Below are 25,087 nucleotides of genomic sequence, written 5' to 3'. Positions count from 1 at the left end.
TTTGCCTTTTTTTTTTTTTTTTTTTTTTTTTTTTTTTTTTTTTTTTTTTTGTGATCAAACTTTTAACCGATCTGGAACAGCTTGTGTCAGCCAAAGATGACAAGGGTTGAAGAAGAGGTGAGAATTTTCTAACTTTTTTTGAGTCTGTCCATAAACAGGAAGTGAAGGAGATATTCGAGCAAAAGGTCGGGGTAAGGGTGAGGAGGAAGGGAAGGGGGAGGGGGTAGGAGGAGAAGAAGAGGAGGAAGAGAAAATAAATAGAAAAGAGAGGAGGAAGCGGAGGGGTTGAGAGAGGGAGAGGGTTGATGCATCTGCCACTAAAATAGTTACGAGATGGCTAAGCATGTCAGCCTCTAGTTGGGGAGGAAGGTTTATGGTGAAGGGGAGAAGTTGGGGCGAGGAGATGTACGTCTTTCCCTTTTGGGTGCCATGTGGAAGGGCGGCACCTGCTTGCTTAGGGGTGGAGGGGAAAGAATGAAGGTACATGATGCTGTGTAGTCGAGTGGACACTTCCCAACGACCAACTAGGCCACGGTACAGGCTGCTCACTTTCTCATGTGCCTTTCGTTTCCCGATGACCTGAAAGCTAAAATTTCTGTGTTCTGTTTAATTCTATTTTTTGTCATATTTTCTTACATCACTGTTAGGTAGTTGTTTACATTAGCTGCATAAACAAGGATTGCAGATTAAGACAACTTTCATCATCTCGCAAGTATGCGTGAGATATATCTGAATTTAGATAGGAGGCGTTAGCCCTTAACAACTACGTAGTTCTTAATTCCACTTGAATGAAGTGGTTTGAATTGTTATTGTTAACTGAATTCAACTCTTGAATGTCCTCGTGATATTTTGTGTTCTTGCAAGATCTGCCCTTTTCATATCACGTTTTCGTTATAGACGTCTGTAAATTATTTTGAACCATCCATTCACAGGTAATTAGTTCCGTTGTGTTATTCACTGTCAACTAAAAGAATGTATTACGTTGCTTTACTCTCCGTCCAAAAATGGAGCTTTCGCTACTGAACAGGAATGATTATGATATGATCAGCTCCTCGCTATTTTCCCTTCGTCACAGTCTGCTAGTCATGTGTTCTGTAATCGGGGAATTCAAGAAAGCTATTTATATGAAATATCTAATTAGATATATCATGTGCACTTAGTCATTATTCATCTTTCTTACAGTTAACCTTAATAACGAGTACTGCATTTGCTCCTCTTCTGTGTAAAAGCACCAATATATATAATATATATATATATATATATATATATAATATAATATATATATACATATATACATACATATATATACATATATATATATATATATATATATATATATGTATATATATATGTACATATATATATATATAATATATATATATTATATATATTATAGTATATATATATATATATATATATATATATATATATATATATATATATATATATATATATATATTCGTTCCTTTAACATGCATATATTTATCATGTGCACGTATAATCATTTATTTTTCTTACAATTAACGTTTATAACCAGTAATATATTTGCTTTGTTTCTCTGCAAAGCGCCGTGAACTAGTAGGTTGTATTCCTTCAGAGCGAGATGATCCAATCAAACCTTATCGATATGGCTGGGTACGTTGAAGACGCAGGTTGGACTCTCCTCCTCCTCCTCCTCCGTCACGCTTTCATATTGCAAAGGACTCGCTCGACCTTATTTTTTTTTTAACCACCGCGAAAATTCCTGAAAGAACAGTCGAGTTTTCCTCCTGGCTCATTGCAACGCAAAACAGATGTTTCCAAATATCATTCGTAAAGGCGTCGGTGACAGGACCGGGGCAAAACAAACTCATCATTTTTCCTTCTCGTCCAAAAGCCGCGTTAATCATGATATTCCGCATAAACGTTCAGAGAAAAAGGAAGGTGAAAAGGTGTAGGAAAAATCAACTACTTGGTCCGCCCGTTTGTTTAGTTTATGCATGCTTCAGGTTTATTGTTATGTGTTTACTGGTGTGCCACGCTGTCAGAATTGGCGGCTAAATAAGAATAACAAAAAGTAAAAAAAAAATTATGTAAACAATTATCCTTTGTCTTGGATCTTCGCTAAAAAGGACAAAAATTACCGTTATGAAAAATACTAGTAATGTAAGGTATATGCGTATATAGTGTACAGTTACTGTTAAAATTGACGGCACTCGCCTTTAGGCAAATCGTAAATCTTAGTTTTCAATGTGCAAACAATATATATATCTAATATTTGTTTGGAAATATACCAGGAATTCAGGATCACCATACCATGCTGTGGTATGGTAGTGAATGATTGCGTGGCTGACCAGGGTTTGTAAGATATTTCCGGGTGAGGGAAAGGTGCTAAAGGAATGGGTTACAGGACCAACTTTGGGAGAATATGACTGAATATGTGTGATTTGGGAAGATTCGAAAGGGTGATTGCAATTTCAAGGCAGTTTAAAGGAAGAGGTAGGTTATTGAGGAAAAGATTTCGTTGCTGGTAGTTGTGGAATTGTTGACGTAAATGAGACTTGAGAGGGTATAGGTGACACAGGAGACAAAGAATTATATGGACATAGCATTGTATAGTATACCAGGGAGAGTATACGATAGAATTTTGATTGTTGAGAAAGTAAGAGTTGACAGAGAGTTTGAAGGAAGGAGGTTATATGGATCGAGTATTTATCATGACACTGCTGTTTGATAAGTTTTGGAACAGTTGTCTGAAAAGTTTGAAAGTCAAGGGGAAAGTTAATGATAAAAGCTTACTGTAGAATTGATAGAGGCAGTGCGGTTGTTGATGATGTATAGAATAAAGATAAATTGTTGTAAGCAATAACAAGATTTTTGTGACCAAAATGATACACGTGTCAGTCTTTAAATGGAAGAGTGATTAGTCTTATGTAAAATGGGGCTGAGATAAAGGTTTGTGTTATGTTTCCATGGCTGTTTATCATCTTTATGGGTGGAGTGATTGAAGGAGTTAAAGAAAGGATAACATATGAAAGATGACAGGGTTTGAGGTAAGAAGATGGTGGAATGACATGTTATATTCAGATGATGCAACACTTATTGAGGATAGTGAGAAGAAACTGCGGAATTTCGTGAAATTGTTTTGTTTTCAAGAGAAATTTGAGAATAAAAGTGAGCAACAGTAAGGTTGTGCTGGTAAATTGGATGCGGGCAGATGGAGCAGGGAGTGTTTATGCGGAGCCAGAAGATTCTTAGATATTTTCGAGTGAATATTTCAGATGGTCGCAGGATAAGAGAAGATGTGAGGAAGGAAAAGATTGGGAGGGAAATTGGAGAAGAGGAACCCAAACTTATTGTGTGAAGTGATTGTTGAACCAATTGCCCTCTGTGGAAGAGAATTTTGGATATTCAATGAAAATCTAAGAAGAGATGGACGCAGAGGTGTATTGTTTATCCAGTATCAGTAATATAAGAACAATTGAAATGGTGAGGTTTGCGGCAATCCATAGTGGTTGTGGTAAATAGGGTTAGTGTGTGTGTGTGTGTGTGTGTGTGTGTGATCTGGAGAGAATGGTTCAAATGTGCAGGGAGAAAAGATAATGGTAGACTAGAAATTCATGGATAGAAGAGCAGCAAGAGGCGGATTTCAGAGAAGGTTACGTCAGCATCCTGGAAACGAGAGAATGCATAGAAGATGCAGGTAACCAGCGCAGTTTGCCGCGATGCTGGTGGACTTTCTTTGCAGGTTTACAAAGTGTTATACAAGTGTTTTTGCACAAGAGTCATCCACATTTCAGTTGTTAGTGTGAATATGGCACGGTTTCTTTGCAGCAGAACATCTCTTTCATATTTTCATTAAAGAATCATTTTCTTCACACGCATACAGGGAGTAGATTTGATTTTAGTAAGAGGCTCGGAGCTAGTGAGGTAGTGCGTACACTCATGGTTAGCTTACTTGTTCCTTCGAGCTGCCTCGATATCACTTTTTTAATAAGCGACAAAGAGATCTTTCGTTCCCCCGTAAGTGCAGAATTATGACACTTCCCTAAGGTCCGTATTTGAGATACTCATCTAAGTTTTGGAGAGATGGGTTGCTAATGATTTTCATTAAACTTCCATTCTACAGTTAGACTGCTTGAATTTGTTTAGACATTTAAGTATACGTATAGTCTTGGCTTACACCACTCTTGTGTTTAGAATGTGAGCATTCTGCTTTGTAGAAGCTTGCCGAGTGACATTTCAACTCGGAACAACATTCAAACCTCAGCCATTTTTAATTGGACTGAATAACTCTTCTGGGAAAATAAAAAGGTTTCAAATGAAACTGTTTGGAGCAGGAATCTTAGTCACTTTGGCTTTATTTACTGAATCAAAATAGTTACCTTCACTTAGGAAATTAAGGGTCGTCTTGTGAATCTCACTTGAAGTTCAGGTATTTTTCTTACAATCGTTAGTCTCAGTGGATTACTGAAGTACATATCCCTGAGCACATAGAATCTCCACTTTTGAAGCATACCTTTGGAAATAAGAGATCGTTGTTTTCGTTCTGCCGGGTAAATTTTATACCAGTGAGTCATAAGTATATTTAAATTATTTTATTTCTTAAAAAATCTCAAAAACATTAGTTTTTATTTCCAAATTTATGAAGGAGCGGATCTGTCTCAGATTTATTAATCCTAAACAGTAAATTGAGTTTCAACGCTAAACGCTACTTATGCGAGTCTTGGCTGTTAAATACCAACTAAAGCGTCAGTCGAGGGCTCAGTACTTCTGATCATGAAGGTTATTAGTTCGTTTTTTTTTTGTTGCTTTTTGCACGTACTTGGCACACACTTCTCAGAGATTAGCAAAAATTAACAGTTTTTGAGAATCACCTTAGAGAAATGCTATTGAAAGATCGCTTATAACTATAGAGCGGAAGTGGCGTCGTTAATAAACTGTCAATCATTGACGATCCATAGGCCTAGAAGACCAGCAAGGTTAAATAAAGGTAACAATCCGGCGTCTTCCGGTCTGTGAACAAAGTTGGTTTTCTCTCTCGCGCGCCTTGCCAATGAACACCGAACTTGAGAGCCATCCTTAGATCTGTATCTTTAACCGTTGTTAATCCCTATGGACAATTGCCCGTACGCTGGCAAGGCGTAGCCTACGATGTCGAGAAACTGTTGGGACGGGGGTAAGTAGGATCGGTAGGGGGCCAGGGTGGGGGACAGGGATCTCCAGAGCCTAACCCCATGACGGCCATTTCTAAACCCCACCTTGAAAGTTGGGTAAGGCGAACCCGTGCTCGGCTTGATGGTACTTCCCCACGTGGTTTTATAACTAAGGCTCCCTTTCTAGTACTAATTGTGTCGTCGTGTCTCACGGGCCAGCCATGTTTTCACCGATGGCCTTTCATTGATCCTTCCTTTATCCTTTCGTCTGTTTCCTCCTTTCTTCTCGTACCCTTTTTAACTTCGGATATAAGTATGGTTCGCTATCATGGATTGGGAATATTCTGTGGACAAGTTCAATCCTCTAATGGTATAATAACACAACTTGGAATGACTAGTTTAGTTAATGATCTCTGCACTGGAAACTCTTTGATTACGATTCAAAATGGGTTAATTCTCTAAAAAAAAAAAAAGAAAAGAAAAGTACACTGAACTCCAGAAACCCATTTCAAGTTGTCGAAAAAAAAAATGAATAGCTTCAGATTACATGTTGAAGTCGCTTTTCTTTATTTTGTTAAGGGAAGAAGTATTAGAGATAGACGATTTCTCCATACCGATGCATAAAACGCTATTTACATAAATTTCTTCACATTTTCGCAAAAGGCAGTGCATTTATGTTAATTAAACGCGTTTTCTATGACTTGCAGGTTAACACATTCAGTTCATGGTTCGGTTATACTATACCGACATCAGTGACTCGGAAACAACGCCGTCACTTCACTAACAAAATTCAGTTCAGTTCATATTCGGTTACTCGTATATCTTTGCACATATGATTTGATTCTCTCTCTCTCTCTCTCTCTCTCTCTCTCTCTCTCTCTCTCTCTCCGTAACGAAAGCCAATCTCTGTAGTAGTTTTCTTAACGAAATGTCCATCCATTTAAACGGTGACAAAGAGTGAACTTTCAATAAGACTCGTCCTGTTTTTGCATTTGCTAGAGAGAGAGAGAGAGAAGAGAGAGAGAGAGAAGAGAGAGAGAGAGATTGATGTCTTGTTTTCATTCCTCCTCTACTTACGTAGCGAAGTTAATGTTTCATTGCTTCAGCTCGTGCAATATATAATTTACGGGGCCATAAGATTACAGGCTCCATTATTTCATGACTGGATCTTTCTGGAGAAGAATATTTTCGTTTAGCTTTTCAGATATCTTGGGAGTTTAGCTACATCTTGAGAACTAGTGACGAATACATCGATACCATAGTTCATTCTTGCTTAGTTTATTTGTTTCTGCTCTTTATCTGTACAGCTTATTTGCCTGTGGTTTAATTTACTTTGAACAGATGTAGTGCGTATGTACATATTTTTTCACAGTTATCTGGCGAGCTTCATTTTCTGTTGCTACAGTGAACAGCATTTACCAATTCGAACTGGCAGTTGTCTTTTACCTTTTCTGTGGCAGGCTTTACCAACGAGAATTGTTCTGACCTTCTTGATCTCCAATCTGGCTTGAGTCAAAGAATCCTGTTAAACTTGCGTAATTCCTTTGAAATAAAAGTTACTCTTTTCTTGAAGCACAAATTGCCGAGAGGAACCGGAGCGTCTTTCTGTTCTCTGTACTGTAACTGTGATGTGCCTTCTGCAGCGTCATTGTTCCTTTATGTGTTTGCTTGTAGCTGTTCAAATCGATTTCCAAGCACTAAATCTAATGGATTATGAAGATTATATACGAAGATCTGAAATAAACGCATGCCGATGACCATAGCCGTTGGGAAGTCAGATTACTTATATAAACAAGTAAATCAGCCTTGTATTCGTATAAGAAGTAAGTCGGCGTCTTCTTATCCTTTAATTATGCGTCAACTAAATTAGAAAAGAAAAAAGGGGCCCATTGAAAGCTGTCGTAGCTGATCATCATTTCCGGTTTCCGATCTTAAGGCCACGTGGCATTCATTCGAGGATAGCCCCATTCCTCTGAACCCCATCCCTCCTACCCAGGTGCAAACCTCTCTAACCCATCAAACCAACCCGGCCGGGCACTAACGTCACTGATTTTCGATGCCAGAAGTTTGGCAACCTCATCCATCTGTCCAGGATCATAGAGTCAGCGTCTTTCTTTTAACACGAAAAGCTAGATTTATTTTTGGGGGGCCTATTATATTACACACACACACCAGTATATAATAGAGAGAAAGCTCTCTCTATTCACTTCCTGCAGATACCAGCAATCACAAGGACGATTAAAACTTACTAACAAACTTCTATAAAGAAGAGGGATTTAAGGAAACTGCTAAGAATCAAAAGAAAGAACGGGTCTGTGACCTCTAAAGGAAAGGATAGGATAGCTGGCATAGAGAGAAAATGAGTTACATTAGAAAAATAATTTTGTAGTAGCACCGTTGCGTTGCGTTATTTATTAAGAAGGGCAAGCACTAGTACTTCCTGGACTGCAAATTCTCTCTCTCTCTCTCTCTCTCTCTCTCTCTCTCTCTCTCTCTCTCTCTCTCTCTCTCATTACAACACAATTCATCACAAACTGTAACTTTAAAGAAGTGTTATATCTCAAAGTTAACCTTTCGAATGTTACTGGGAAACCCCCAAACTTCCAACTGCAGGACAAAAGCATATTCCAAGTTACCCACTGTAGGCATCGCTTAAAGATGTTTGGAGTGCCTCTTCGGCCCCTAGCCGCAACCACTTTCATTACGTTTGCTGTACCTCCCTTCATATTCTCTCTGTTCCGTCAGTTTCTATCATCTCTAACAATTGTTTCACGGTGCAACTGCTTTGAGGTTTTCCTCCTGTTATACATTTCAAACTTTCTTACTGTTAATTTCCCTTTCAGCGCCGAATGACCTTATTGGTCCCAGCGCTTGGCCTTTGGCCTAAATTCTACATTCTATTTTATTCGAAATTAAAGAACTCAGACGACTGGTTACGTCATGGAATAACAACATTACTGTGATTTTAGAGTCGTGATTAAGTGACAGACTGGTAACCTGTTGTAGATGTTCCCAGTTTAGAGAAACAGGCAATAATTATAGGTCAGTTTTCTTGACGCAAGGTTTCTTTTTGCAGCATTTAGAATTCACTGTTTATCATTATAGTTACTGACCCCTATTATGCATGCTGTAAAACAATATTTGCATGGTGGGTCTACATCAAAGAAAACCACACGATTTAGCCACTGGTTTCGGTAATGTTTTCTGTTAACTTTTGGCGTTTCTTGCAAATTCTCCATTTTGTCTTGTGCTATTCTTGTTCTCAAATTACTATCAAATAGAGAGAGAGAGGTGGGGGGAGGTGCACTTTGAGACAGGAATGGCGCCTCACTACATTAATTATAATGTGAGGTCTTTACGGTACCTTCTTCACATAACTCGGATTCATCGTTGTAAGAGTTTCTCTCTCTGTCTCGTCTCAAGATAAGATCTATAATGGCTTAAATACTGCAGACGTGAATCACTGTCGATCTTCTGCTCATGCAGTTTGTCGTGAGTTTGTTTCTTAGGCAAGGCTATATTATAGTCGTGACAGTTTTGTACAGACAACAGGCATTACACACACAGACAGGTTTACAGATTCATTTAGCTAAGTGGAGTGTCCGAACGTCCTGAGACGTAACTCGTCTATTTGATTATGCGTAAACTGATTGTTTGTTTGTTCATTACTTCTCATCAATAACAATGACTTTAAAATTGTTGTGATTGAAAATTAGGTATCTTGAATTGAGCAACTGAATACTGATCTGCTTTTTATGTAAGAGTTTATCAGTTTCTGATGGGCTTCAAATTTTCCTTAGTTTTTTAACATCAAGCATAGAAAATTCTGAAGACAAACATATTTCTACTTCCGGCACCTTATTGGCAGAAAGATCAAGGAGGCTAAGAAATCAGATGAAATAAGTAATTTGATAATTTTTTTTTTTTATACTTATATTTTTGTTTTAATGTTTCCCTGTCTTTTTAAGATTCAGGTCTTAGAAAACTTTGAAATGGAATACCAGGTAATGATATTCATATAAGTATCTGTGCTGTTAATTAAGCAACAAACGGTGGGCGATAACGTCGGTGCAATGATACCTTCATGATCAAAGCTTAAATTATCGACAGGATGTCATATTTCCAAGAACTTGTTTTGATAAAGTCTTCGCGTCGCCGAACGGCTGCAGAGATCAGTCTGGACTTATAATTATGGAACGGCCGTAAATACCTCATTCGTTAAAATTACGTGATTTCGTAGGTTTGCATCGTGATTTCTATTCATTTTAGTTATGTTATTCTTTCGGTTAGTTATTTCATCTGCTTTGATGCTTTGAACATCATTTTGACAGTGCTAGGTAGGAGAGATATACGTACTCGTAGGATTCCTTAATATATAGGCATGTTCGATAAAGAGTATGATTTAGGAAGTTTTGTGAAACGGGCATATGAAATGAATTGTTGCAAGCTTTTATTAACAAAGTGAAAACATTCGTATGTTGCTTTATAGGACTTACGAAAGGAATATTGTACCAACTGACTTTACCTACAGAATATGGAACACATAGATTATCCATATTATGCTTTTGGATGTATAGAATAGATTATCCATATTATGCTTTTGGATGTATAGAATATTTAAAGAAAGCTCGATAAATGGAGAAGATGCGTTGATCAAAGGTATTTTGGGAAAGTTAAGGCCAATGGAAGAGTTTACTAATGTTAAATATATCAAAATTATATTGTTACTATATGAATTTATACTAGATGAAGTTAGGTTGTTAATTGTGATGTCTAGTGAAAAAAATCTGTGTAGACAGAAGATGGAGTGAGACTTGTTGATCGGGTGAATAATGAAGGTGTGCGAAAGAGTGTTGTTGAAAGGTTAGCCCGGTGAAGAGTAGAGTAAAACTCAGTGGGGGATTTTGTTTATACGGTGAGATAATGAGGGGAATAAGAGTCCAGGAATTTGTGCGTTCTGTAGAGAGAGAGAGAGAGGACGAGAGAGAGAGAGAGATAGAAAACAGATTATATAGAGACTGGCATATTGATAGGATTTGTGTGAGAAAGACCCCCGATACCACTTCGAAGCCGGAATGCATACAAGATAAAAGTGGAAAGTATATTTTGGGACGGTGCCAACATGAAACTGGTGGCGCTTCGTAATAAGTTTCCGAAGCAGGACAGCAGCCAAGCAAAATATTTCAGAGGCGCTTCAGCTGTTACTCATCAGTTAAAAGGTGGGTTTGCTGCTGACAGAAGACGAAAGGAAATCAAGTGCGAATGTAATATGCGATCCAAATGTCACGTAAATATATTCATACTCATACGCACCTATAGGGTTGTACAAAATTCGCGGATGAATATCACAGGATACATATCAGTTGGGGCTTCTGTGGTTATTTTCCAAATACTTTTGTCGATACTTTATGATAAACTCTAGTTTGATTATTCCATTGATTGCCTTAGTTTATGTAGGGTATCATTCCTTTGTCTTAGTTTCGTTAGTTTTATTCTCTTGCTCCCATCAGTTGCTAGAGTGAATGTCTCATCTATGTCAGTGTTCCCAACGCAGCTCTCGATGTTCCTCAGGTGTTTCGTGACCTCTGCTTTCGTCTTTGATCTGAGTTTATTCTTAATTTTGACGAGAAAATGTTACTCTTTCCTAAGAAAATCAACTCTTGGCAGTTACCTGTGAAGTATTTCTTATATTTGTAAGTTTGTGATGTCTTTTTATGCTGGTTTGACATTTTCATCGTCTGTGAATAACTTGATTTATTTTTATATATTTGTGTGTGTATGTATGTAATTATGCAGTAAATTTACTTGGATAAGTATGGGAAAGACAAGTATACAAAAAGTTACAGTATATTATACTTACATAAATCGATATAAAAATGAATGGCATATTCCCTCCTTGGTTAAAGAAAATAATAATTATGTATTCAACACCAAACCTAGCAACAACAACAACAAAAATGGGGGCGGGGTACCCCGGGGAGCGTTTAAAGAAAACCCAGAGTTCAAGTAAGAGAATTTCAAGTAGGTAGAGACGAACGCGAAAGCAGTCTGATAACTTCTCATTATGAGTGATAAAAAAAATGGATAAATATTTTGACAAATGGGAAAGTAGAACGGACGCACAATGGACACCTCTTCATGTAGCTCAATCCGAAATTCGAATGTGAATGAAGAACTTAAAAATGAAAGCATTGTTCCTGAAGTGTGCACGCATACAATGGGCTAATGTATATTAATTAGCATTATCTTGGTCGTCTCATTTCCATCTTCTCCCTCTTTTGTGCTTTACTAGTAAACGTCTACCACCAGGAAGGTTCTGCATTTGAAAAAGTCTGTAATCAGTCTGGATAAAGGGGATTTTTTTGCTGTTTATGGTTATGAATAGACTGAAATATAGATATGAATTAATGTATTAAATGTATTATTTTCTGTTCATCTTCAGGACCGACTTATTTTTACCTTTAATGCGTTTGTGGGTGTGTGTTTGTGTGAATGAATTGCGAAGGTATGAAAATCTGCTTCGATTCCGGCTTTCGTTCAACATTTAGTTCTATTTATATAAATCAATATTTTATTTTTTTCAGTCCCAATTGCGTCTTACCTAATACCAAATCCATATGAAATGACTAATTTTGCATTTCTCTTTTTATTTTCTTATCATTCTTCGCCTTTAACCGCACGATTTCACCTGCGGATTTCTTGGACTTACTGTAAATTACTTTGCAAGTCCTCAATTTGTATTGATTAAAGTTATTTTACTTATTTTTATCTTTTTACACACAAACACAATTGTGCAGTGACTCGCTCGATTACAACTATATATTGTATTTCTTGCATGTACAATATGTATACATTGAGTGTATTCGAGAAAATGCACCAGATAATTTCACTGCGTTAAAAGCATGTCATCCGATGCCTCAATTATAATACCAGGTCGGATTCAGATATGCATTTTTGCAAATAGGATGGCCAACGAGAGGCACACCAGGTCTACAGGTGTTGGCTTCTGGAGTAGAACTGGTTGCCAGAAACAGCTGGAGAGTATGTAAGCTTGTGCGTTTGTATAATACCTCCTTTTTTCATCAACAACTGTAAAATTCTGTGGGGAGATGTACGACCTTTATTTTGTTCAGGCAGGTATTCGTGGACAAGCTAAGGTTATGAGAGAGCAATTGATCGGTTCGGCCACCTGGCATAACAAGCAGATATAAAATTTTTAATAGGGTGTTTACACACAGGCTTACACTTTTAAACTATATACACATATACACACGCGCGCACACACACACACACACACACACACATATATATATATATATATACTATACTATATTTAATATAAATGAATATTATCATAATCCTTTTTTTATATCTGTAGTTGAATGTTATAACACATCTTAAAACCAATCTCGACGGAGGAAAGGCGCGCGCTGCAGTAAAACCACATACATCACACACACATACACATATATATATATATATATATATATATATATATATATATATATATATCTATGACAATAGATTAAAGATTCAGGTAATTTAAAATATGCTGAAAACAACTCCCTCTAGAATTGAAGCATTTTCTGTTGTGCAATTCTGCGAACCTTTTGCTTAAGTAGTTTTTTTTTTACATTGTATTTGGTGTTCGTCCCCGACCTTCTCGAATAAACAGCGATCAAAAAAATGGCCTTCGCGGGAGTTCAAGACACTTAGTCTAAGGTGTCCTTGATGAAGGCAAACCTCTGGAGAATGCAAGAGAGCGCCAATTCAGTGGGCCAGTACCAGAGAAGAATCTACTAAGCTGCAAAGATCTGATGTCTTGTTGGTCTGCTCTCTCTCTCTCTCTCTCTCTCTCTCTCTCTCTCTCTCTCTCTCTCTCTCTCTCTCTCTCTCTCCCCTTTATCAACCTATTCTGACTCTTAAAGTAAGATGTTTTCTTTTTGGTAAGGAGTCCAGCCTGGTCTCGTGCCTTGCTTAATTGAGGATACTATTCATTTATAAGTGATGTCCTAAAAGCACGACTTAAATAATCCAAATTCTTATCTCTTGGACGATTCTTGACCTCAAGATTTTCTTGAACTTATTTTTATGGACGTGCAAGGCGCCAAGAAATCTCGAGTCTTTGAAGAGTGGTTTAATTATCATTTATAATTGGATTTCTTTCTCAAAGACCCTTTTTATAATCATCTCCAAAAGTCTTAAGTTAATAGCTAATTGTACAATCTGTACTTACCATGCTGCGCCTCTGTGCCACTTACCGGCAGTCAAACACTGTAACCACTGTACACACAATATTGACCACTTTGGAAAAAAAAATCCAGAAAAAGAAAAGAACACTTGTCTGAAACACTTACACCAAAACACTGCAACGTAATCACTTTCTGCCACTAGATTTTCCAGTTGCTTAGCATTGACTTCCTCAATCACGTCTGCTTTGGCATTTTGAGTTGTGGCTTGAGCGGCCGAGAGGACGCTGTATGCCACAAGGGCCAAGGCCAGTAACGTTCCTTGCAGTAATCGAGTCATATTGAAAAGTCACGGTCAAGTTCCTTATGATAAACGTGAGAATACCCCCTATCTAGCCCTTTCGTAAACACAAGGGCTCAAAGGGGAGATAATTCTCGGTCGAGAGACTGATGAGGATGAGGAGTTCCTTGGGGCTCGCTGTGGCTTTACAATCCTGACGGTGTTCCCCGGGAGGAATCGGGCGACACCTGTAAGGACGTTAGAGCCAGAGGCCGCCGCCAGCAAGGAACGGAGGTAGTAGGCTCCTGCCGGCACCAAACGCCTCTAAGGTCTAAAATAACCCCATGGTTGGTGCCCGACAGATGCCCGCACGCTAGAGACTGGTACACAGCGCCCCCCTAAAGTTTCCCAGAGTTTCGTTTCTATTTTGAAATCTACACCTCGCCCCTCTCCTTCACAGCTTCGTAGCTTTCGTAGAACAATGTCTCGAAGCATTTCATCATTAGGCAGGTGACGTTAACAGTCATTTCCTCAACTAGTATTTTGATATCCCGCATGGTTCTCTTTGTGTTAGTCAGTAGCATGTATCTGGATTGCAGCTCGCAGGGGAGACGATGGCTTTCGGTATCAAGACCGCAATGAGAGGTGCCATCTTGTGTCTTGCAGTTGAACAGTGTACCGAAAATAATCATCGTGCCATAACATCCTCCCGGTCAGTGGTCAAATTTGTAGAGGTGAATCGGGCACCAATTTTTTTCTCATATAGATTCCTCTTTAGGTTTATAGTGACAGACAGTCGTTCCCAGATTTACTGGCGTAGAATGTTGTAAACCCAAGATTTTTCTCTTCACGTTAGACTGATGGACTCCAGAGTTTTAAAAATGAGCAGTAGATTGATTCTTACTTATTTATCATAATGGTAAAGCATCGACATTTATCATAAGTAAAGCATCGACGATTTATCAGCGTTGAAAATAATTGTAACTTAATATATCAGAGTTTAAGTTGGAACAAAATTTATAACTTGTGAAGCACACCGCATTTTTTTCTTTCAAATAAGAGTTTAGTCCTCTTGTCCTCAATGGCTAGTTAATTGTTGTTTTTGACAGAGCTGGTGTTATAGTGCTTTTACCGTTTCCCCTTTTCTTAGCTTCAAATCGTTTCGTGGATTTTTTTGTGGAATTCAATCTCTATCTGTATTTAATTTGTGGGAATTAATTCTTTGTGGAAATCAATAACTTTCTGTATTTAATTTGTGGGAATCTAATTTTTTTTTTTTGGAAATCAATCACTTTCTGTATTTGATTTGTGGGAATAAATTTTTTGTGGAAATCAATCATTTTCTGTATTAAATTTGTGGGAATATAATTTATTGTGGAAATTAATAATTTTCTGTATTTAATTCGTGAGAATCTAATATTTTGTGGCAATCAATCACTTTCTGTATTTAATTTGTGGGAATCTTTTTGTGGAAATCAATCACTTTCTGTATTTAATTGAATATATTTTTTTGTGGAAATCAATAACTTTCTGCATTTAATTTGTGGGAATCAAAATTTTTTTTTGTGTGGTGGAAATCAATAAAAACTGGTTTTCTGTTATTTTAAATTGTGGGAATCTAAACAAACTTCTTCCAATGGAATACATTGGTTGGGGAAACAAAATCTAACTCTTCTTCCTGGAATTAATTGTGGGGAATCTAACAAATTTCGGTTCTTTCCGGAATTAATTGGGGGAAAATCTTTAAAACACCTTTCTTACCTGGAATTAAATTGGTGGGAATCGAACAACGTCTTCCTGGAATAATTGGTGGGAAGCCGAAACTTCTTTCCTGGAATTAATTGGTGGGAATCGAACACTTCTTCCTGGAATTAATTGGTGGGAATCGAACACTTCTTCCTGGAATTAATTGGTGGGAATCGAACACTTCTTCCTGGAATTAATTGGTGGGAAAATCAGAAAACACTTCTTCCCTGGAAATTAATTGGTGGGGAATCGAAACACTTCTCCGGGAATAATTGGTGGAATTGAAAACACTTCTTTCTGGAATTAAGGGTGGTGGGGAAAAATCGAACCACTTCTTCCCTGAATTAATTGGTGGGGGAATCGAACGACTTCTTCCTGGAATTAATCTTGGTGGGAAATCGAACACTTCTTCCATGGAATTAATTGGTTGGAGGGAACGAACACTTCTTCCTGGAATTAATGGTGGGAATCGAACACGTTCTTCCTAGGAAATTAATTGGTGGGGAATCGAACACTTCTTCCTGGAAATTAATTCGTGGGAATCGGGAAAACTTCCTTCCTAGGGAATTAATTGGTGGGAATCGAACAATTCCTTCCTGGAATTAAGTTGGTGGGAATTCGAACACACTTCTTCCTGGGAAATTAATCGGTGGGAATCGGAAACACAATTCTTGCCTGGAATTAATTGGTGGGAATCAGAACACTTCCTTCCTGGAAATTAATTGGCGGGAATTCAACACTTCTTCCTGGTGGGAATCTGGGGGAATCGAACTTCTTTCTTCCTGAATTAATTGGTGGAATCGAACACTTCTTCCTGGAATTCTTGGTGGAAGTTGGTCGGGGAAATACTTCTTCCTGGAATTAATTGGGGAATCGAAACAATTCTTCCTGGAATTAATTGGTGGGAATCGAAAACAGTCTTCCTCGGAATTAATTGGTGGGAATCGAACACTTCTTCCTGGAATTAATTGGTGGGAATCGAACACTTCTTCCTGGAATTAATTGGTGGGAATCGAACACTTCTTCCTGGAATTAATTGGTGGGAATCGAACACTTCTTCCTGGAATTAATTGGTGGGAATCGAACACTTCTTCCTGGGAATTAATTGGTTGGGAATCGAAACACCTTCTTTCCTGGAAATTAAATTGGGGAATCGGAACATATTCCTGGAATATTGAAGTGGGAATCGAACACTTCTTCCTGGAATTAATTGGTAGGGAATCGAACCTCTTTCATTGGAATTAATTGGGGGAATCCCGAAACTTCTCCGGAAATTTAATTGGGTTTTCAATCGGGAACACTTCTTCCTGGGAAATTAATTGGTGGGATCTAAACACTTTCTTCCTGGAATTAATTGGTGGGAATCGAACATTAATTCAGTCGGAATTATTGGTGGGAATCTTAACCACTTCTTCCTGGAATTAATTGGTGGGAATCTAACACTTCTTCCTGGAATTAATTGGTGGAATCTAACACTTCTTCCCCTGGAAATTAATTGGTTGGGAATCGAAACACTTTCTTCCTCGGAATTAATTGGTGGGAATCTAAACACCACCTTCTTCCTGGAATTAATTGGTGGGTGTGCCTCCCCCGGAACAATTCTTCTTCGGAATTAATGGTGGGAATCTAAACACTTCTTCCTGGAAAATTAATTGGTGGGAAATCCGGAAACACGTTCTTCCTTCGGAATTAAGGGTTTGGGAATCGGGAAAACACTTATTCTGGAAATTAATGCCTGGGAATCAATTAATTTCCTTCCTGGAATTAATTGGTGGGAATCTAACACTTCTTCCTGGAATTAATTGGTGGGAATCTAACACTTCTTCCTGGAATTAATTGGTGGGAATCTAACACTTCTTCCTGGAATTAATTGGTGGGAATCTAACACTTCTTCCTGGAATTAATTTTTGGTACTCTAATATATCTCTCCCTGGATTTAATTGGTTGGAATATATCACTTCTTCCTGTATTTAATTGGTAGGAATCTAACCGTACTTCTTGTATTTAATTGGTGGGATGTATCACTTCTTCCTGGATTTAATTAGTGGGAATCTAAAACTTGTCCTGCATTTAATTGGCGGGAATCTATCACTTCTTATTGGATTTATTGTTATTGGATTTAGTTGTAGGAATCTATAATTTCCTGTATTTTATTGGTGGGATCTATCACTTCTTCCTGGATTTAATTGATGGGGATCTAACACTTCTTTCTTTATTTAATTGTTGGGAATCTAACACTTCTTATTGGTCTTAATTTTGGGAATCTAAAACTCCTCGTATTTAATTGGTGAGATCTATCACTTCTTCCTAGATTTAATTGATGGGAATCTAACACTTTATTCCTGTATCTAGTTTGTGGGAATCTAACACTTCTTCCTGTATTTAGTTCATGGGAATCTAACACTTCCTCCTGGATTTAGTTGTTTGGAATCTATTACTTTTCCATGGTTTCAAGTGGTGGGAATCTAGTATTTCTTCCTGGATTTAAAATTGGCTTATTTTCTCGACTGCTTCAACTCGATTTGGATGAAAGTGTTAGATCAAAGCTACATTCTTTGGATCCGTTAGTTACCAACACTCAGGGGAATGTTATTGCAATGTATAATAATTATATGGTTTCATTTTGTTATCAACTGCGTATCTGTTCAGTTGCCTTATTGGCTCTGCACAACTAAGCTCTTCTTGCCATGTGAAACGCCAGTACTCTGCACGGTTAATTGCCTGACCTGTGAAGATGCCTCAGACACCATCCGGCAGAAGCCCCCACCCGCCCCCCTCCTCGCTCTCTGCGATCTAATTACAGAATTAACTTCTCGAAATATAGACTGTCGCGATCATCAACGTATCAGAGCCATCAACCAGTGACTTTTGATGGATGTCTGTGGTGATACCCTTCTTAGTGTTTTATTATTAGCAAGACGGAGGCGAAAGAGGGTTAGAAATGCGTTGACACTACTATTTTCCTTGGACGCTTATATATGTATGGATGTGTACATCTGTTGCCGTATAGTTTTTATTTTTTATTCAGCCAATATATTACACTTTTGTTTTTAGGAAGTGAATAGCATCGCCATCCTTGTAGAGCAGGCCACAACCAAGTTCACGTGTTCAAATCTATTGATCGGGTTACTGTATCCGAAAGACACTAAGGAACAATCCTTTCTGGAGCCACTTTCAAAGGGAAAAGGTTGACCTTCTATCTCTTATAAGTCAGTATTAAATACTTTCCTTAACAGCGTGACGAGATCGAACCCAAGGGGAAGAAAACGATTTTGGAGCCCTTTCCGGAAAGTTTGTCGCGTCGTCTGTGTTGTTTAAAGCACTTGGTTATACAGCCATGGTTAGTCAACTGGTTTGGGTCGCAGCCAGGGTAGAGAAGGGCTTGAAGCTAGCGAACTCCTTCTGATAAGACTTGGCGAGAACCAGAAGAGTCATTACCATGTGGAGCCAACAGATCCTCTCAGGGTAAAGACATTGACGTCCATGTAGAACAGCTTATTCTTTTTTAATAATTGCTCCTCTTCTCTTCTCAGTCCTCGTATGTTAAGTTTCAATTCAGTTTCATCTTGACCACCATGTACCCACACCTGTATTCTTGAGCACATTCTTCACACTTCTGTATTGCAATTGCACCTTAGTCTCTCTCTCTCTCTCTCTCTCTCTCTCTCTCTCTCTCTCTCTCTCTCTCTCTCTCTCTCTCTCTCTCCATATTCTTCACAGAGCCCCTCATCCCTCTTCATAACCATCAATGTAGAACCTTACTGTTACCTGCTGGCATTATCTCTACCACCCGAGCCTTTTGCACTCCTAGACACTTGGGGTGTCTTAACCCTACCTATCTTCGTTCACTCCTCATGCTCTTCTTACAGTTTTATTGTTAGATTTCTTGGTCCTAACTATTTTGCCAAATACAGCTCCAATCACTTATTTCCTTATTATTATATTCCGTCAAGCTTTTCTTTTCCTTATCTACTTTCTATCTAGCTCATAATATATATATATATATATATATATATATATATATAGTATATATATATATATATATATATATATATATATATATATATATATATATATATATATATATGCACAAGCCAGGTACTATGTCGTACCTCTAAGTAAATGGGGATACAATCCACAATGAAGTAAATTCCTCTTGTAGTTTAAAATATATATTTCTTGTATATGGATTAAAGCTTTCGACCATCTACTGTGGTCTTGTTCACCACAGTAGATGGTCGAAAGCTTTAATCCTATACAAGAAATATATATTTTAAACTACAAGAGGAATTTACTTCATTGTGGATTGTATCCCCATATATATACTTATATCAATAATATTAATATTATATTAATATATATAATATTATATATTATATTTATTAATATATATTATCTAATATATTAATATATATATATTATATATCTATATAATTAGATATATTATATATATATTATATATATTATATATATAATAATATATATATAGTATATCTTATATATATAAGATATAATATATATATATATATATTATTGATATATATATTAATAGATATAATATATATAATGTGATTGTGTATATATGTATACAAGATTAAAATTTCCACCAAATACTCATGAAAATTAGTTCAGAATTTCTTTGGGTACTTTGTTAAAAAAGACAGCCAACGATTCACAGGCTTTCACTCGCCACGCACGCCTGCAAGTACACAAACACTTGTGAAAACATGTCTTTATTGGGGTTAGTATTTTGCTTTCTGTATGACTCCATCGGGTTAGAAGTTCTTGGTGTGGAACTATATAGTTTTTTGGCGATTTTTCGCCATTCCAAGTTTTTTTTTTCTAATTGGTCGTTGTTCTAACTTTTAGAAAAATAAAGCAGCAATTCAACCATATATTCAATAACTACATTTAATAATAACAACAAAAACTGTACAATCATTACCATATGTGATTTATAGTTCATCGGACCTGTAAGAGATGCGTTTCCTACTGATTGCTCCAGTCATAGTATTAATATTATCTTCATTAATATTGAACGTAGGCTCAGGTTATCGCACCATTTCCTTTTTGTATTTTACAGAGACGAAGAACTGAACGCCATTCAGTAAAATAATCCCTTTATATAGAAGGTAATAAATTATTTCTTGTGAATCAAAATCCATTACTTCTGTTATCCCCTAACTTTTTTCGTCATTTTTATTATTAAAACAATAATTTGATTATTGAGTTAAATAATTATGATAACTCTACCTTGAAAAAATGACATTCTTTTGTTATATATATATATATATATATATATATATATATATATATATATATATATAGATATATTTATATTATATATATATATATATATATATATTATATATATATATATATGTGTGTGTGTGTGTGTGTGTGTGTGTGCATGATCTATCTACATGGTTACTAAAATCCATTGCCGATATTTAAGTTCTCGCTAAATAAAAATAATAAAATAACGAAGCACATATTTTGTTTTTGTCCAGATGTTGTGGTTTTGACATAGTAGTTAAATAAGGGTAGCTGTTGTGGAATATTTACCTGCCTGAAGTTTTATATATAATGTACAGAATCACTTATGGTTCCGAGGTAAAAAAAAATTAAGTTACAGGAAATTTCTGAATTAAATCTACGGACAGCCATTGCCAAATTTCATACATTTCCTCTCTATTTTCTGATACGTTCCATCTTAGGTTTTGCAGCTTTGTCGGGTTTAGACAGCAACGTCATATTTGGAAAAATTTTAACACGATAAGAAAGCATTATTTGTGACTAATATTCCAGTCGGTAATCTGTAAGAGAAAGTTGTTATATAGCAACTGTATTGCCTTTCTTGCAATTACAAAGCTGTGGCCGATTTACGAGAAATCCGAGAAACTATATGTTTTCTCGTTAAGAAATAAATTTAGACCTTCTGGCATTGCACGGAAGAGATATAAAAATTTCCAGGCCTGTAGAATATAGTTGAGCAAATTTTTGATGTTACAGGACTTACTGATAGGTAGTTTTATCCATGGAAAACATCTTTTAAAATATATTTACTCCTTTTGTTCTTGATATTTACAGATCCCTTTAAAATTCATTCATGTAAAGAGGATAGAGAACAATATTACCATATCTGTTCCCTATCTACGAAGTAAATGCTCTTGAGTGGCAACTTGGGAGCAGGAGGTCTTCACTTCATAGGTTCTTCTCTCTTATTATCTTCCATCCACAAAGTCCTGTAGTACTGACAGTTCGAATCAGCAAATCTAATTAAGCAGAAGACGAATTTTTCCAAAGTTTTAACTCTCGTGAAGTCATATCTTGTTCGCTTGTGAATCATTGTACATCATTATAAAGTTGTTTGGTGCGTTAAGTAATTCTTGCATTCTATATTTAATTGTCATTATTCTTTTTCGCTTGTTAATGATTGTTGCGTTTCAGACTAAATATATGATGAATATGTGAATTTCCTTTTGATATAGCAAGACTGCCAGTGTTTGTCTAATATATCTGGTAATGTGGCATTTTTGTTCATTCATTCACATTTTTGTAAATTTACTAATGTGTGGAAGGAAAGACAAGATTTTATGTTTACCTGCAAGGTTTGGCCAATACGTGCATTGTACCAGAATGGAATTCCCCCCATAGGATTGACCAGATTAAAAGAAATAAACTTTTTGAAGGGAAATGGCTTAGAATAGGTAGAAAACTTAGTATTGAGTGGAAATTAAGATTTCTCGTATACTGTTGCTTAGATATTATTACGTTGTGTAAATCCATGTAAATAATTAATAAATGCCTTAATCTGTACCATAAATACTTCACCATGCATATGTGAGGGTGCGCAACCTACAATCCTTAGCAGTGTGTCATATCTAAATATGGTTGAAATTAATATGCTCTTTTAAAGTAACTTTGTATTTGTTCTTGCTTTTATAATACATATACACAATGTGTTTAGATTTGTATAATATTTATATTGGTATTTCAACAGAAGCAGTCCGCACGGACTGCAAGGAACGTAACTGCGATACGACATCCACTAGTGATTGGAGCGTCCAATGTATTTCGCCATGTTTAGTACTGGCCCCTGGGGAGATGAATACAGTCGTCCGAATAAATATTACTTAAATTTCTTGTTCAGTAGGTAAAACTGCATAGAAAAACGGCAACTGCCATAGACTAGGCCGTTGCGGATAAGTACCCTAGATCTACCTTTATATTTTCTTTTTCATATAATTAAAAGATTTTATCTTTTTGGTCTGTGACCATAAAAGCGGGTTCCATGATGTAATAGCAAAAGATGAGTTGCGATTATTGCGCTTCTCCTAAATCTATGAATATTATATCTCATTGGAAGATGTCGGTTTCTAATTAGGGGTGAGCTTGTTAAAGGCCTTAAGACATGACTAAGTCCAAAGTCTTGGTCTGGATGTTCATAGTAGTTTTTATATTTTGCCTTTATGAGTTTATGAATAAGTTTTATTTTTTTATTTAATACACTCAAGTGTTTTCCTGTCCTTTGACCCTGTAGGCCCAGCGTGTCGTAAAAGGCGATTATAATGACAGGTGCTGCCATACAGTCTTACTTTTTAGTAAAAGGTTAGGCCACTGCCAATAACCATGGAAAACTGCTGCCTTGCAGTCTACTTTTTAGTAAAAGGTTAGGCCAGTGCCCAATTAATTATTGGGAAAACTGTGCTTTTGCAGCTGCATTTGTTGAAACGTTAATCCCACTGCCAAATAGCAGGGAAAATGCTGCCCTGCCAGTCCTTACTTTTTTAGAAAAACAAGGTAGCCCATGGCAATTTAGCCCTTAATGGGAAACTGCTGCCTTTGCAGTCTTACTTTTTAGAAAAAAGGTTAGGCCCAACTGGCCAATAGCTTCATTGGAAACTGCTGTCCTTGGCCAGTCTACTTTTTTAGTAAAAGGTTAGGCCCACTGCCAATAGCTATTGGGAAACTGCTGCTTGCAGTCTTAACTTTTTTAGAAAAAGGTTTAGGCCCACTGCCTAAATAGGCTGTGGAAAAGGCGCCCTTGCCAAGTCCTTACCTTTTAGTTAAAAGGTTAAAAGGCCCACTGCCAAATAGAATTGGAAACTTGCCTTGCCTTTTGCCAGTCTACTTTTAGTAAAAGGTTAGGCCCCACTGCCAATTAGCTATGGGAAACTGCTTTTGCCCTTGCAGTCTTACTTTTTTTAGAAAAAAGGTTAGGCCACTGCCAATAGCTATGGAACCTGCAGCCTTGCCCAGTCTTACTTTTTTAGTAAAAGGTTTGGGCCCAATGCCAAACATAATTAGGAATTTTGGCCTGGCCTTGCCCCGTTCTTACTTTTTAGTAAAAATTGGTTTAAGGCCCACTGCCAATTTTAGCTTTAATGGAAACTGCTGCCTTGCAGTTCCTACTTTTGTTTTAGGGGAAAAGGTAGGCCCCATGTAAATTATATTTTGGACCCAACTGCCAACGGCCCTTGTCCAGTCTTTACGTTTTTAAAAGGAAAAGGTTTAAGGCCTACTGACAATTTTTAGCCTTAATTTGGAACCTGCAGTCTTAACTTTTTTAGTAACCAAGGTTAAGGCCCACTGCCTTTTAGCTTTATTTTTTGGGAAAAGGTTGGCCAGCCTTGCAGGTCTTACTTTTTGTTAAAAGGTTAGGCCTAACTAGCCAATAGCTTATTTTTGGAAAAACCCTGCAGGCCGTACTTTTTAGTTAAAAGGTTGGCCAACTCCGCCAATTAACCCATGGAGGCCCAACTGCCTGCCTTGCAGTTCGAAAAACCTTTTTAAGAAAAGGTTAGGCCCAGTGCCAATAATTATGGAAACTGCTGCTTTGCAGTCTGCTATTTAGTGAAACGTTAGGCCCACTGCCAATAGCAGGAAACTGCTGCCCTGCAGTTTCCTACTTTTTAGAAAAAGGTTAGGGCCCAAACCGCAATAGGCCCTATGGAAACTGCCAAGCCTTGCAGTCTTACTTTTTAGGAAAAGGTTAGGCCACTGCCAATAGCCCCTATGGAAAACGATGCCTTGCAGTCTTAATTTTTAGTAAAAGGTTAGGCCCACTTTTGCAATTAGGCTAAAATGGAAACTTGCTGCCTTGCAGGTCCCTTTACTTTAGAAAAAAGGGTACCGGCCCAACTGCCAATAAGCTATGGAAACTGGCTGCCTTGCAAAGTCTTACTTTTTAGAAAAAGGTTAGGCCCACGCCTAATTAGCTATGAAAAACTGCTGCCGTGCAAGTCTTTTTACTTTTAGTAAAAAAGGTTAGGCCCACTGCCAATAGCTATGGAAAAACTGCTGGCCTTGCAGTCTTAACTTTTTAGAAAGGTTTTAGGCCCACTGAAAACAATAGGCTTATGGAAACTGCTGCCTTGCAGTCTTACTTTTAGGAAAAAGGTTAGGCCCACTGCCAATAGCTATGGAAACTGCTGCCTTGCAGTCTTACTTTTTAGAAAAAGGTTAGGCCCACTGCCAATAGCTATGGAACCTGCAGCCTTGCAGTCTTACTTTTTAGTAAAAGGTTAGGCCCACTGCCAATAGTTATGGAAAATCTGCTGCCTTGCAGTCTTACTTTTTAGAAAAAGGTTAGGCCCACTGCCAATAGCTATGGAAACTGCTGCCTTGCAGTCCTACTTTTTTAGTAAAAGGTAAAAGGCCCATTGACAATAAGCCCCTTATGGAAAACTGCCTTGCCTTGGCAAGTCATTTTTAAAATTTGTTTAGTAAAAGGT

At 37.2% G+C, this 25,087-nt stretch overlaps 1 protein-coding gene and 1 long non-coding RNA gene across 12 annotated transcripts in view; one reads left to right on the top strand and one right to left on the bottom strand.

Annotated features, from left to right (window-relative positions):
- The window catches only part of LOC135220720 (uncharacterized), a 153,783-nt gene extending 139,831 nt beyond the window's left edge, over positions 1-13,952 (bottom strand). For 10 of the 11 annotated variants that reach the window (XM_064258141.1, XM_064258139.1, XM_064258140.1 and 7 more), the window contains exon 1: positions 13,493-13,952. In XM_064258141.1, coding sequence (XP_064114211.1) covers positions 13,493-13,664 — 172 coding nt within the window. In that variant the 5' untranslated portion in view covers positions 13,665-13,952. The remainder of the gene's footprint in view (positions 1-13,492) is intronic. The other variant, XM_064258148.1, reaches the window with a different exon arrangement.
- Positions 1-25,087, top strand: part of LOC135220725 (uncharacterized) — a 121,644-nt gene that overhangs the window by 22,478 nt on the left and 74,079 nt on the right. The gene's annotated exons all lie outside the window — the stretch shown is intronic.

This window comes from Macrobrachium nipponense, chromosome 2, assembly GCF_015104395.2.
Source record: "Macrobrachium nipponense isolate FS-2020 chromosome 2, ASM1510439v2, whole genome shotgun sequence".
NCBI lineage: Eukaryota > Metazoa > Arthropoda > Malacostraca > Decapoda > Palaemonidae > Macrobrachium > Macrobrachium nipponense.
Note: the sequence above shows the minus strand (reverse complement) of the source record. Positions and strands in the feature narration are given on the sequence as shown.